The sequence below is a fragment of the Diabrotica virgifera genome, chromosome 7 (genome assembly GCF_917563875.1).
Source record: "Diabrotica virgifera virgifera chromosome 7, PGI_DIABVI_V3a".
NCBI lineage: Eukaryota > Metazoa > Arthropoda > Insecta > Coleoptera > Chrysomelidae > Diabrotica > Diabrotica virgifera.
The window spans coordinates 247534847-247550777 of record NC_065449.1 but is presented as its reverse complement, the minus strand read 5'-3'; the positions used below and the strand labels follow the sequence as shown (position 1 = coordinate 247550777).

The window sequence follows — 15931 nt, the reverse complement described above, 5'->3', positions numbered from 1 at the left end:
ATGGTCCATTCTTTTTTTTTAGAGAAGGAACCTGGGCTTGAAGGAGAACTAAAAGGATTAATTAAGTTTGGTCTGGCAGAGAGTTAAGACACAAATGTGTCACTAATAATCAAAATAAGCAGTTACCTTTTTTGAAATATAAAACAAATCTATGGAATTTTATCTTTAATATAAAAAAAAAAACAACTTGTGTAATAGTACTTTCGATCAGAAATTTTAAAGTGAAGTGAAGTGTCGCCGTATCGCTTTACCAGAGCTCCAGCCGAGCTACACGAGGCCAGCAGCCCACGGCACCACCGCAGATCATCAGGTATTTGTAACAAACTGTTTAGTTCTTTTTCTTCGAACTTTTGAAAACGCGAAGGACTTAATATATTTATTCACTTCTTACCAATTCAGTTTTGCCTTTTAACTATTTTTTATATAAATAAACAATGAATATGTTTTAAACTTATATGTCTTTTTATTTTGTACAATCTATCTCTGATCCTTATTGTAATAAAACATACAGACTACCTCAGACATCAATGGTAAGTACCGATTTCTATTCAATGGAATGTCATCCCAAGTAGCAATTTGTCGACGCGACAACGTTGTCTACCGCGTGGCAACGTTTTCTTACAACGTTGTTATTGCCTAAAAGACGACCCTATTCTGCACTGATTTGGTGGACGATTTTTGAGTTGTCTTGACGTTGCCTAGGCAACCTCCTGTTTAAGCAACATCGTTTCGTAAACGTTGCATAAGACAACTGAAGCGACTATAAAAAGCACCTGCGCGTGCAATGGTTGCTCAAGGAGTCAGACTAGTTATGTTTTTTTACCTATATTTTTAACACCTGTGTGGTGAATGCGAAGACCAAAAAGTAATAAACTGTTTTGACATCGTATTGGGTATTTAAATTTATATAAATACATAAAGGACTTATTACCTAATGTGAAATTTATAAACGCATCTCATTTTACCGTCAAATATGGATATTTCACCTTTAAAAAACACACGCGCTACTTTTTTATGACATTTTTGACAAAAAAATATGCAAATTTAAAAAATCAAATTTTAATATAAAAGTCAAAATTTATGTTAAAGATGTTCTGTATAAATTTAATGTATTGATGGTGCTTTTAAAGGTGTCAGAAAATGCCTGCATTTTTTATATTCTGTGTTTTCATTTTCTTTACATCCCAAAAATCTCAAGTAAAACCAAAATGGCGCATTAAACAATATTACCAATATTACTAAAAAATACCGTATAACCAACCTTAGACGGATAATACAACTTAGAAGTCCAATCGCCAACCAAACCCGGCCGCACCGACTATCAAAACCATTTTAGAACGCACCCTCTTATTGGGTGACAGAGGTCATGTGACCAGTGTCAAAAGTGTATCATTCTCATTAACAGCGTTGCCACATTTAGTAGATTTCTACTTTTTTGGTAGATTATTGATATTTTTTAAAAAATTCTAGTAGGCAATATTTTTTAGTAGATTTTTGGTATATTTCAACAGAATTTGATCCATTTTTTCGAATCATGAGGAAACTATAATAAGTATTTTTGAAAAATTTAAACGCAGAATGAAAGACTGCATTATTTAAAAAAACCAAAACGTTTCTTTTGAACGAGATATTTGGAATTAAAAGTCACACTAAATTTTTTCTTTTTTTCACCCCTGTAACTTATTAAAATAAACATTATAGAAGTTTTCAGGGACTTTCGGTCCTCGGTAATAACGTAATCTTTCTTTGTGCGTTTAAATTTTTCAAAAATACTTATCAGTTTTCTAAGGATTCGCAAAAAATGAAAACATTTAAAATACATTGAACATTTTAACAGACGACATTTTGCCCCTACCCCTTTAAGTTAGCTGTTGTTTTTATTATAAAAAATCCCAAAAATATACCCCAAAAATCCTTAAGTATATTTTAGTTTTTGATTTAGTAGATTTTAGCTAAAAAATGGTAATAACCAGGATATCCTCTTGGGACATTTAGGACGGATGTGCATATCACTGTATTACTGTATTTACATGGCCTAAAAAGAATCTACTGATTTTGTGAAAACAAAACTACTGACGGAGTAAAAACTGACCTGGCAACCCTGTCTGCCAAAGCTGATACAGGTTATCAAATCTCAAATCTACTGATAAAACAATGGAATGGAAACCAGCTATTAAAAAAACAAATAAACAGGTTGTTAAATAAATCGAAAATTTCCATCAAAATAAAATATATAATAATAAGAAAAAAATAAGGTTATAAAGTAAATTCTTTTTCTCCTCTGGAAGTTGCCGCAAACGTGTCACACCTCTAGAACAACACAGGGTCGTGACGTGACAGACAACTACAGAGTCGGCCAGGGCGTAAATTAGTTTAGCATTATAACATTTTTAAGTGGTTGCGATTGTTGAAAAAACTGAACTGTGATATGTAGTTGTCACAATGGTAATAAATTAGTTGCCCGTATAACTAAAGGTTGTAACATCGTAATGTCAGTCGGGGTAGGGGACGTTGGCCGAAACAACTGAAAATGCTCTCGGACAACGTTGTATACAGTGCATTTGTTTGTACTGACAACCAATGCGTCGAAAAATTGCTACTTGGGATTGCAAGTAGTTTTTTTTTGTAATTTTCGTATAGACATATGGCAATATATTTTAATTTGTTGATGGCGCCCAATAATTACTATTTTTTCTCTTTATATTAAATTTTATTTCAAGAACTCACTCCCTTAGTTCTCTGAGACTGTTAGCTTACCGGGGTAATACGAAAAGTTATGTAGCACGAAATTTATCAAGCCTATGACCTAACAATAATGTCTAAGTATATTTATATGTTTATTAAATTTGTTGTGCTTCAAGGGAATGTGTATTAAGGATATGTCTTACCTAGTAGAGAATTAAGTCTTTCTAGAACACTATCGTCAGCCAAAGATATTTCATCAGCCAGAAAAACGTTTCCTTGTACCATTGCTGTTATAAGAGGCCCATCGACCCACTCAAAAAGCCTTGTGGACTCTTCATTCTAAAAATAGCAGTCGTATAAAAAATTCATATTTATTATAGTTGTCTATACTTACTGAATGATCTCTCACAGGTCTCAACCCGCCAATAAAATCGCTGCTTTCAGTGTGCATGTGACAGTTGACAGTTACGAGGTTTTGTCCGTTGTTTTCTGCTATTAATTTGCATACAGTCGTTTTTCCACCACCGGTTTCTCCCACTAATAGAACCGGTTCTTTGAAATCCAGTGCCTTCGAAACCAGTACTGCCAACTGTCGCATATTGTAAGTCCAAACGATGTTTTTATATCTGGACTTGTTTTCTTCGATTTTTTTGAGAATGTGTTGGGTAACTGTAGATGTTCTGTCAGATACTGAAAGAACCACAAAAAAAATCAATCGATTTGAATTTGGCTGAAACAGTCTTAACAAATTTTATTAAAAACCTAACCTACAATTCTGCATACTTCTTCTTTAAGTGCCATCTCCGTGACGGATGTCGGCAATTGTGTCTATTGTGGGACTTTTTTATGTGTTTCAATATTTTTCACTGTGGGTGTAATCCTGGCGATAAGTGGGTTGAAATCTGAGGCCACGTCTGCTCCGGGATATGCTTTCACGGCTTTAACAGCACTGCGGTATCTTTTATTTATTATACCGTCGTATATCTGGTTCCTAACTACTTTATCCGACGATCCTAAGGACGATCGCCATGTATGTAGACATATGTTTGGTAGCTTGATAAATTGGTTTGTAATAATCAAGCTCTGCTGTGACAAAATTGTAATAGACTCTTCGTTGTAATTTCCAAGATCATAGTTTCCTACACACTTTCCAATCTTTGCACTGAGATCACCTAGCTCTAGGACTATCGTAACTTCTCTAGTTTTCAAAAATGAATAACCATTTTCAATTTCGTTGCAACACAAAACTACAGCCGCATCATTATTCCAGTTCAATCAGAGAGTGTAGCAAGCACCTCTACTGGTTTCGAAATTTATTAGTCTCTCATCAGGAGGCACACATGCTGCTCTCTCTGACCCAACTAGGACAAACTCCGGCGTGCAGTCACGGATTGCAACGAACGAAATGGCAGGGATGCCCTAGCGGCAACTGCTATCAAAAGACTAAGTTTTCAATCTAATAGCACATAAAACAACACCAAAAAATGTTGTTCCACATCCTACCGGACTGAAAACAATAGGAACCTTCTCTGGTAACACCTCCGAGGCTTCTACAATTTGCAAGCCATAACGGATGCTGAGACTAAGGAAGATGAGGGAATTTTACAATTTATAATTCACGTCCCATCTGCTCAGCGCGGTAAAGTTCCAACGAGAATGGTTCCCTTCGTACTCCAATCAGATAAACATGTAAATCAAACATGAATAACCATTTTCAATTTCATTGCAACATGAAACTACAGCCGCATCATTATTCCAGTTCAATCAGATAGTGCAGCAAGCACCTCTACCGGTTTCGAAACTTATTAGTCTCTCATCATGAACTGGAATAACGATGTGGCTATAGTTTCGTGTTGCAACGAAATTGAAAATGGTTATTCACTTTTTATTTACATGTTTACTCTGATTGGAGTACGAAGGGAACCATTCTTGTTGGAACTTTACCGCGCTGAGCAGATGGGACGTGAATTATAAATTGTAAAATTCCCTCATCTTCCGTAGTCTCAGCATCCGTTATGGCTTGCAAATTGTAGAAGCCTCAGATGTGTTACCAGAGAGGGTTCCTAGTGTTTTCAGTCTGGTAGGATGTGGAACAACATTTTTTGGTGTTGTTTTATGTGCTATTAGATTGAAAACTCTTTCTCTAGTTTTCGCTATTTTCAGTGTTCAGTTTCAAGTTTAGTTTGGCGTTAGATGTCATTAACTTTAATACCATTACTCTTTCTGAGATGGGAAGAAGCTTTCCACTACTCTTAAAGATATTTTGTAACTAATACTGCTAAGCCGTAATAATATGTCTGCGACGTTGCCAGATGTTACAAAATTATTTCATTATGACCGGTTGCTGGTAAAGAATTTTTAGAAATAGTTACAGTCGGAAAAATGAAAGAATACTCATGAACGATCATATCAAGCACATATTTTGGATTTGCTGCCTTTTTCTATAAATAACAAACGAGAGAGATAGGGTATTAAGTGTTGTCTACAAAGCAAGAACGTTATCCAAGACATACGAAATTACATATTTATAATTGACAGAGTGAGACGGCGATACAATTGTTCAACGTAGTTATATTAATTTAGTAGAAAATTTAAACTCACACTTGACTATTTCTGTACTTCTAATGTCATTCTTAGAAAAACATTCAACATGAGTAATAGAGGTAATGATTGTATAAAATACTATTGGAGTAATCGTGCTGGTCAACTATAATCTGACTGATTCGATTTCTGTCACTTTGACAGTAAAACTGGGTTAGGTTCGGTAGAGTTTATAAATTTTAATAATCAGTCGTATTTACTTGAATAACTTCAGTTCTTTCAAGAGCTATTTTGATATTATATTGTATTTTTGGTTTGGTAAGTATTTATTTAATTAAAATACGCCAATAAAATTTGTAAGTAATCATCTGTCAATATGGTTAACTTCTGTCTATGAGTTCGCCAAACGTGTACAGTGTACATATTACTCTGACTTTTCAATCATAGTGTATGAAATTACAGATTAGTATATTATTACGAATGTACATTTATTTGCAGACAATGTCTGGAAAATGATCTGGACACCTAATGATCTGAATTCATTAAGTTTACTTTCATTTTAATCACTTAATGCAGCTGACATAAACGACATTTTTTAAATTCCTGTTGCTATTTACGTCCACTGGCAACTATAACATGGAGAAATTCATAATACTATATTTGCTTACTCATTATTTTTGTATTATTAATCTATATCAAATAATTAATTACGGTAGTAATAGTAACATTTATCACCAATAAATATATGTATATTATCAGAAAAAGAATAACATCACAAAATTTTTTTGACACATTCTTACGTAGCGAAAAATCGTACGGTGGGGTAGTAGTCACATCCGTTTATTTTCAGTATTAACTTAGTTTAGACTTTGTTTTGACTAGAAATTTTTGATTTGATTTGTATGCATATCATCGATGACGCATGGGTATTCTTTCATTTTTCCGACTGTATATACTTTCTTTAACATACATATGATTTTTTATTTAACATACATTTGAAACTTACATGTAAACAGACGATCAGGATCAACCTCTCTCTTCAGATGCTTCTGCAAGACTTCAATAATTTCACATTTCTCTTCGGATCTTCGCACTTTTCCAGCTAACACCAGGTACCCTTCATCCGCCAAGTGTTGGTCCCAGTCGTATAACTTCTTGGAATTTTGAGCTAGTCGGTATCGCTCTCCCCATCTGAAAAGGTCTCTCAGTGTGATGAAACCTTGTTTACCGGCAAAGGCAGCTGAACCTCTACGACGAGTCTGAAAATTAATTCGATTAAAAAAATTATGTATATTATACAAGATTGGAACTGACCGAATGATCGTATAAATACCTCTTGATGCCTGGCCTGCAACTGGAAGGTCAGATAAAAGAACAAATGATGGAAAATTATGCGAGTTTAAATATCTAGGTACCTGACTATCTTGCTACGGAAAGCTCGAAACAAAAGATCAAGCGAATAGAGCGAACAGAGCCGCAGGATGCCTGAAAGAAACAATTTGGAGAACTAAAAATATCGGTAAAGATATTAAAGGCAAAATTTACAGCAGACCAATAATGACATACGCGGCAAAAACACCTGACACAGAAAGGGCAAAAAGAATGTTAACAACAGCAGAAAAAAATCTATGGTTAGCCACTATGGGACACATTAGCTAGATGTACAGATTTACGGTAAAAATACAAACGAGACATCAATGACCGGGTAAGAAAAGAAAAGTATATGAAACGAACATATAAGCAGAATGACCACGAATAGAGTAGTAAAGACAGATTCCCCAATAGGAAGACGACGGCACATTGAAAAACATTCAGAGTCATGTCTACAAAAAAGAAAAGAAGAAAGATGAGTATTTTTAGCCATTTATTACTGATAAACAATGAACTGAATGACGCAAAACATTTAGATACTCTACCTATACGCTGTGAACTTCGCTGGTATCGCCAACTAGCCGGTTATGAGCCCAACTTTTGCTGGAAATTTAATGAGAAAAGTATTGCGAATAACAGCAAATAATTGTTTCAAATTTATTATTTAATAATAATTCTTATCGTGTAATATTTACAGTGTAAAGAAGTAATTAGATTATTTGTTATTAAAATTGGAAAGAAATCCTTTGTAAAAGGTATAAAAATTTTTTTATTAAAAATCCCTTAAAAGGGCTACATCACAACAAAACGTTTTCGATTTTTATAAAAAATCATCATCAGTGTTCGATAAACTGGATGCTAGCTGAGCCACAAAAGAAAAATATTTGGGTAAAAACCCTTTACATAAAAATATAGATGCCTTAAAAGTGCATACTTCAGTAAAAAGGCCTGTGATGGTCACATGGCAAACAGGATAATGCCCTAAGGTAAGGTATACAGGTTTCCCAACACGTGGGATCCAAATTGAGTTGATCACATTTCAATGACTTAATGGCAACTCAATTTGGATCGCACATTTGATTGAGTTGATCGCATTTCAACATTGAAATGTGATCAACTCAATTTGGATCCCACGTGTTGGGAAACCTGTATACCTTACCTTAGGGCATTATCCTGTTTGCCATGTGACCATCACAGGCATTTTTATTGAAGTATGCACTTTTAAGGCATCTATATTTTATGTAAAGGGTTTTTACCCAAATATTTTTCTTTTGTGGCTCAGCTAGCATCCAGTTTATCGAACACTGATGATGATTTTTTATAAAAATCGAAAACGTTTTGTTGTGATGTAGCCCTTTTAAGGGATTTTTAATAAATAAAAAAAATTTTATACCTTTTACAAAGGATTTCTTTCCAATTTTGTGATTGATGTTATACAGCCAACTACAGGAAAACCTTTTTCTTTTCCTTGTGGAATTTGTTATTAAGATTTTGCTTATTATTTTGACGTACTGGACTGGCGAGTATTAGTTTCCTTCTTTCCTACTTCTAATACTTTGACAATTATCGTGTAGATGGTGCTTAGATTAATAGATTCATTATATTATAAAATGCAAAGAAACCAAATTTTAATATTTAAAACGTAAGTATATTTAAGGTAAAAATATATGCCACAGCTTTGGCCAACTAATATTTTTTTCTATTAATATTTTTAATTTGAATGTTTTAAATTAATCACTTTGACATTTATGTCAAATTTCAAGCCGAAGTTCACCAACTGGCGCTCACGAACTTTTAAATATCCCCTCCACCTACGAGCTCACAGCGGACACAAAAACTTTGTAGCATCACAGTGTATGGTGTGCAAATTTTTAATGAATGTATAAAATAAGGTAAGACAAAAGGACAAAAACTGTAATAATTACCTGTAAGTCAGTCATGACATTAATCATTTTCTTTGCATAGCTTGGAGCCATCTGACATCTTTGGTGAAGGATGAATTCTAGTTCTTTTGGAGGGATTTCATTAAAATGCAGTTCCACAAACCTAAAATATGTACACAGGATAAGAAAAACGAATTATTTTGAAAGACCCATAAAAGAAAAATATACCGGGTGTCCACTTATATTTTCCCCCATTTTAACTGCCTATAACTTCTAAACGGCTCAAGATAGAAATATGCGGTTTTCACTGAAATGTTTTATTTTAGTAAAAGTTTTGTTTGAATGGATGGAATTTTTTATATCTCTTTCAAATACGAAATAAAAAATGGCGGATTTTTGAAAAAGACTTTGTTGACTTTTTTTAATGGAACACCCAGTATATTTTTTTTGTAAATTGAAAGAAAGGTCATTCACCGATCTAGCGATATAAAGTTTTTCAAAATCGGTTGTCAAATCACTGAGTAATTAATTTTTAAAATGAGAGGTGCAACGTGGATATCACATAACTTGCAAGTTACGTGATTTCCACAATGCATCTCTCATTTTAAAAATTAATTGCTCAGTCATTTGACAACCGATTTTAAAAAATTGTATACGCTCTGAGCTTCGCTGGTGTCGCTCCTAGCGGTTACTAATTCAACTTTATTATTTAATTGTTATCGCTTAATATTTACAACGCAAAAAAGTAATTAAATTGTAATCGATTTTTTTAAGATTTTTCTATAATCATTTTGACGTTCTATTGATAAAATATCAATTTCTTACTTCGGATACTTTGACAATAATCGTGTAGATGGCGCTAAGATTATAATAAATTATTTAAAATTAGATATTACGGAACATTAAAAAAACTTAAATTCAGTATTTAAAACGTAAGTATATTTAAGGTAAAAATATATACCACAGCTTTGACCAACTAATACTGTTTATAATTAATGTTTTTAATTTTAATTTTAAATTAATCACTTTGACATTTATGTCAAATTTCCAGTAAACGTTTACAAACTTGTCACTACTGGCGTTCGCGAATTTGTAAATATCCCCTCTACGTACGAGCTCACAGCGTATATCGCTGGATAGATTAATAAACGGTTTTTAAGTTTTTAGGTAAATGGCCTTTTTATATCGCTTTTAAATAAAAAATGGCGGATTTTTGAAAAAAAAACGTTGTTGACTTTTTTTATTAAAACACTCAGTATATTTTTTTGTGTCTTGAAAAAACGGTCATTTACGTATCCAGCGATATAAATTTTTTTAAAATCGGTTGCTAAATGACTGAGCAATTAATTTTTAAAATGAGAGATGCAATGTGGGAATCACATAACATAATATCATTTTGCTTAGTTATGTTATTTAGGTATGTGATATCCAAGTTGCACCCCTCATTTTAAAAATTAATTACTCAGCGATTTGACAACCGATTTTGAAAAACTTTATATCGCTAGATAGGTGAATGACCTTTCTTTCAATTTACAAAAAATATACTGAGTGTTCCATTAAAAAAAGTCAACAAAGTCTTTTTCAAAAATCCGCCATTTTTTATTTCGTATTTGAAAGAGATACAACAAATTCAATCCATTCAGACAAAACTTTTACTAAAATAAAACATTTCAGCGAAAACCGCATATTTCTATCTTGAACCGTTTAGAAGTTATAGGCAGTTAAAATGGGGGAAAATATAAGTGGACACCCGGTATAATAGTACCAGCTATACTATAAAAGACTAATTCATATTCGGCTAAGAGGGGTGCTATTGTTCGTGGTGTGGAATTCCATAAACAAGGGATCTACCTTTTTTATAAAATGATCCCTTGTTTATGTAATTTCACACTTCGAACAATAGCATCTCGCTGAACTGAATATTAATGAGTCTCTTAAATAGCTGGTAATACTATAACAATTTTATTATGGTGTTGAATAACTGTATTAAAAAGTAATAAATAACAGTTTTACCTATTTCGAAACGCCCTGGACAACATTTTCCTTCCTCCATACGCCCCTGGTGGGTTCTGCGTAGCAAAAAGCATAAAATTTTGATCGGCTTTAACAATTTCCTGGGTTTCAGGAATAAACAACTCTCTATTATCATCCAGTACTCGATTTAAGGCTTCTAGAACATCAGTCGGAGCCAAATTGAGTTCGTCCAGAATGATCCAGTGACCTTTGCGCATGGCTTCGACCAGAAGTCCTTCTCTAAATACTAGTTTACCATCTAAATCAGCTACATACGATCCTATGTATTCTTGCAAGTCAGTGTGTTCGTGGTTGTTGATTCGGACGCATTTATTGCCACTAGATTTGGCCAAATACGTAATCAGAGAAGTTTTTCCTACTGAAGTATCACCCTAAAATCAGATATAGGTAATGTGTATACTTTAACAGTTAAAACACAAATTCTGAAATCGTATAAATAATAAAATTGTCACATTTATGTGAAAAAGTCACTTGGTGTCAAATCAGGACTGAAAGGCGGATGAACTATAGAGTCCATGTCTTGGGTGCTTAACAAGTTACTCTTTTGAACTGATCTGTATCAGTTTACGTTGTAGCGGAACCAAATTATGATAACGATTACGTTTGGATAACAGAAAGGGTTAGAACAGAAAAAAAATTAAAAAAAAAGAATTTAGAACTTAAATTAAAATCTTAATTGAAAAGGCTAAACATTAAGAAAGAAAAAGTGGTTGAGCCCAAAATATTTAAATTATTTGTTTAGCACATCAGGAAGTGATTCCAAAAGATTGTTTTGAATTCCAAAAGATGAATACTAACCATAGATTTCGATCAAAAAAGAGTGTGTGTACTTTGTATGCACGTAAAAAGTTATACTTCTATTGTTACGATTTCAACGAAACAAATATAATTTAAACATTTTAATTGTATTTTTATTTAAATATTAAACTAATTTTAATACTTAAAAAATAATAAAATTACGATAATACGTCATTTTTTATGAACTGAAGCGTCGTCTCCGCAATTTCTTTTCTCGTGAGGAATCGTATAAACTCTAAAAAAACGTCGCATTTCGACAAAAAATGTATACTATAATTTTTTCATGGGACGAAAAAATAGGATGGGCCTTTCCACTTTCTGCTGTATTTTCGTCAAATTTTAAAATCATTAAAAATGGTAAATTCTCAATAAATAATGTTAATCCGTCATTTTTTGACGAACTGGAGCCTCCCAGCAAATGCTTTTCCCTTGAGGAATCGTAGAAAATAAAAAAAAACGTTAGATTTTCTACAGAATTTAACAGAATTGTAACTTCTAACGTGCGTACAAAGTACACACACATTCTTTTTTTCTATATTAATAAGTCCAAAAATATATAAAAAAAAAACTATTTAAAAAGTCAGTACAACTATAAACTCACTTTTGTCTCTGTTCGCACAACTTATAAAACACAACTTAACAACCATAACCATAATAATAAAAATGGCAACACATTCTTTAACCACAGCCGCCATATTGGATAATTTTTGACATGTCATTGGAACACCCAATCAGAGCAAACGTATAACACATCTGCGCCCAGCACCAACAATTTTGATGAATTCGCGCACATTTACATTCACTCCCAATCGCGCCTAAAGAAGTATAACTTCAAAAATATTTTAGACCTATCATACATAAAGTCAAAATACAAACCTGTAATAACACTGGCAATCTTCCTATAGATACAACTCTAACCAAATCCTTCAGATTTTTTCTAACAGATGCTGTTAATATGTAATCTTCGGGCACAGAAGGATCTAGCTGGCCTTTTTTAACCCAGTACCCTTCGAATTGAATAAATTGTTCTTGTCTACTATCTGGTTCAGGTATTGGCTGATTGAGTACTGCTTTAATCGCTTTGGCATCCCCAATTAAGCAACTAAAAATTATATGGTTGAGCAGAAATTGTATAAAATACATAATTTTGTAAAACATTGGCGTAAGTTTAAATCCATGGTCCAGAAGGTAAAATTAAAAGAAGAAGAATCTCTCCTGACTAGTTCTTTTTACCTGCTACCACCACCAAAAATCCACAATGCAATACAAGAGAATATCAAACCGTCTATATATGTAAATGATACCAAACTTAAGCAAGTTGATCAAATAGGGAACTTGACAATTTTTTTATTTATTTATTATATTTGTCTACAATATAGAAACAACACATACCAATATTTAACACGAAAAGCGCAGCACGCTATGTGACGTCCCCCTGCTCGTTCCAGGATAAGAGAAAAAAGAACTGGCAACACTGGAAGATTGTTTGTATTTAAAATTGACAGTCCCTTGATTTAAAACCATTGTGTTTTGAAGGTTAGATTTTTTTCGTGTATAATTTCTTTTTATCTGTGTTTTAATAATATTGATTTTAATAATTGAAGCAATCTGGATTGAAACAACACAAAAACAATATTACAAATATTGTATACTTTCCATGTGTTCCATTACCACTTATACAACGCCCTGAATACTATTTATTCGTGTAACTTAAGATAAAAACGTCATTTAAAATGGTTAAGGCATGCAAAAGAAATGAGAAAGATATTTCACAGAAGACATAATATGAGGATCATTTTAATGTGAATATAAAAATCAGACTCTAATTTCATCTACATATCAGTTCAATAAACACTTATTTATGTTCACTTCTTTGCTACACAATTCAATAATAATATAATGCAATTATACAGGGTGTTCCGAAAAGATTGGTCATAAATTATACCACACATTCTGGGGTCAAAAATAGTTCGATTGAACCTAACTTACCTTAGTACAAATGTGCTCATAAAAAAAGTTACAGCCCTTTGAAGTTACAAAATGAAAATCGATTGTTTTCAATATATCGAAAACTATTAGAGATTTTTTATTGAAAATGGACATGAGTTATTCTTATGGCAGGGACATCTTAAAACAAAATTATAGTGAAACTTGTCCACCCCATAAAAATTTATGGGGATTTTGTTCCCTTAAACCCCCCAAACTTTTGTGTACGTTCCAATTAATTCATTATTGTGGTACCATTAGTTGAACACAACGTTTTTAAAACTTTTTTGTCTCCTAGTATTTTTTCGATAAGCCAGTTTTTATCGAGATGCGGCTTCTTTTTCAATATATTTACGTAAAAATTTTATGGGGGTTTTGTTCCTTTAAACCCCCCAAATGTTTTTGTACGTTCCAATTAGACTATTATTGTGGTCCCATTAGTTAAACACAGTGTTTTTAAGACTTTTGCCTCTTTGTCTTTTTTTTATAAGTCACTTTTTATCGAGATGGAGATATTTTTTCAAAATATACCTAAAAATGTAAATTATAAATAAATTTTCAGATTATTAACAGGTCTCTATAACCGTACTTAACCATATACAAATATGTGGTGGATTCGACAAATATTCAAAATATCTCGATAAACACTGACTTATCGAAAACGTACTAAGAGGCAAAAAAGTTTTAAAAACATTGTACTTAACTAATGCTGCCACAATAATAATTCAATTGGAACGTACACAAAAGTTTGGGGGGTTTAAGGGAACAAAACCCAATAAAATTTTTATGGGGTGCACAAATTTCACCTTAATTTTTTTTAAGATGTTGCTGCCATAAAAATGCCACATCTCCATTTTTAATAAAAAATCTCTGAGAGTTTTCGATATATGAAAAAAAAATCGATTTTCATTTTGTAACTTCAAAGGGCTGTAACTTTTTTTGTGTGCACTATTGTATATAGGTAAGTGAGGTTCAATCAATCTATTTTTGACCCCAGAATATGTGGTATAATTTATGACCAATCTTTTCGGGACACCCTGTATAATACCTAATATTATAATATATTATATTAATGCAATATACAATATAATAGGTATTTACTATTAGTACGTTCTTTAACGGTAAAATATTGCAAAACCTCTAAATTTTAAAGAACCGGTTGGATTGACATGAAATTTGGCATACACATAACTAACAAGTCAAAGACAAAAGTGATACTGTGCCGATATGTGCTTTTGCCCCGGGGTTGGTTTTCACCCCCTCTTGGGGGTGAAAAAATATTTGTCCAAAGTAAGTCCGGAAATGGACAAACTGACTAATTTTAAGTAACTTTTGTTCTATAGAGTTTTTTCACTAAGTCAATACTTTTCGAGTTATTTGCCAGTGAATATGTTCATTTTTTCAACAAAATAACCACGCTTTTAGAGGGTTTTTCGCAAATAACTCAAATAGTAAGTATTTTGTCGAAAAAACATTCCTAGCAAAAATATAGCCCGTAAAATTTTTTAAAAAATGGTGTATATATCACTTCTCTATACGTAATAGAAGCAGAGTTATAACTAATTAAAAATAGGTTCATATTCGTCAAATTCCAATTGGAATACTTTAACGTGAAATAACCAAAAATGAAGCAAGCACCTTTCGGGGAAAACTCATTGCAACTTATTTAAAGTGTTTAAATTTTCATGTGTTTCATTTTTGTTTTATAAAAAAAATTTCTAGCACCAAAAATGAACAAGTTACGCTCAAAATAAAGTTAGTCCCTTTTTTTTGGTAAAAAAATCGGGCAAATCACCCCCTAATTAGTATCTCAAATGAACTTAATAGTTACGACTTCACAAGTTTCTTGACTCGTGTATGTATTGTTATAATGATCTGTAAGTTTAATCGGTTCAAAGTCCTTATTTTTGAAAGGGCTGTAGTTAAAAGGGGTTGAACGAGTCACTGATCACGAATGTATGCAAATTTCAAAACACCAAATCTTAATCAATTTTTGTCTAACAGAAAAATAAAAAAATACATGATATTCAGAACAGCAATGCTGACTTTTTTTGTTTTTCGAGATTTTTGGTATTTCTAATAATTTTTGAGTTATTTTGAAAAAAAAACAAATTTTTCAAAATTAAAATATTTAAAAATTTTACTTTAAAACCAAATTTTTTCAAAAATAAGCACTTTGAATCGATGAAACTTACAGATCATATAAACACAACATAAGTAAAGTAATTTATGGAGCGGTAACGATTAATTTAATTTAAGTTGCTAATTAGGGGGTGGTCTTCCCGATTTTTTTTTTGCCAAAACAAAAGGGACCACCTTTATTTTGAGCGTAACTTGCTTAAATTTAATGCTAGAAACTTTTTATAAAAACAGAAATAAAGCTTTTTTAGACACTTTAAAAAAGTTATAATGAGCTTTCCCCAAAAAGTGCTTAATTTTTTTGGATATTTCACTTCGAAATATTATATTTGAAATTTGGTGAATATGAATCTATTTTTCATTGGCTATAACTCTGGTTCTACGAGGTCCAGAGACCTAACGCGTACACCATTTTACATTTTTTTTTTCGACCAAATATTGAGTTATTTGCGAAAAACCGTCTAAAAATGTAGTTATTTTGTTGAAAAATGAAC

At 32.3% G+C, this 15931-nt stretch overlaps 1 protein-coding gene across 1 annotated transcript in view; it reads right to left on the bottom strand.

Annotated features, from left to right (window-relative positions):
• LOC114325220 (midasin) overlaps nt 1-15931 on the bottom strand; it is a 700017-nt gene that overhangs the window by 670712 nt on the left and 13374 nt on the right. The window contains exons 8-13 of the mRNA XM_050656603.1: nt 12189-12414; nt 10494-10885; nt 8523-8643; nt 6233-6485; nt 3080-3375; nt 2889-3024 (exon numbers count right to left, since the gene is read on the bottom strand). Coding sequence (XP_050512560.1) covers nt 2889-3024; nt 3080-3375; nt 6233-6485; nt 8523-8643; nt 10494-10885; nt 12189-12414 — 1424 coding nt within the window. The remainder of the gene's footprint in view (nt 1-2888; nt 3025-3079; nt 3376-6232; nt 6486-8522; nt 8644-10493; nt 10886-12188; nt 12415-15931) is intronic.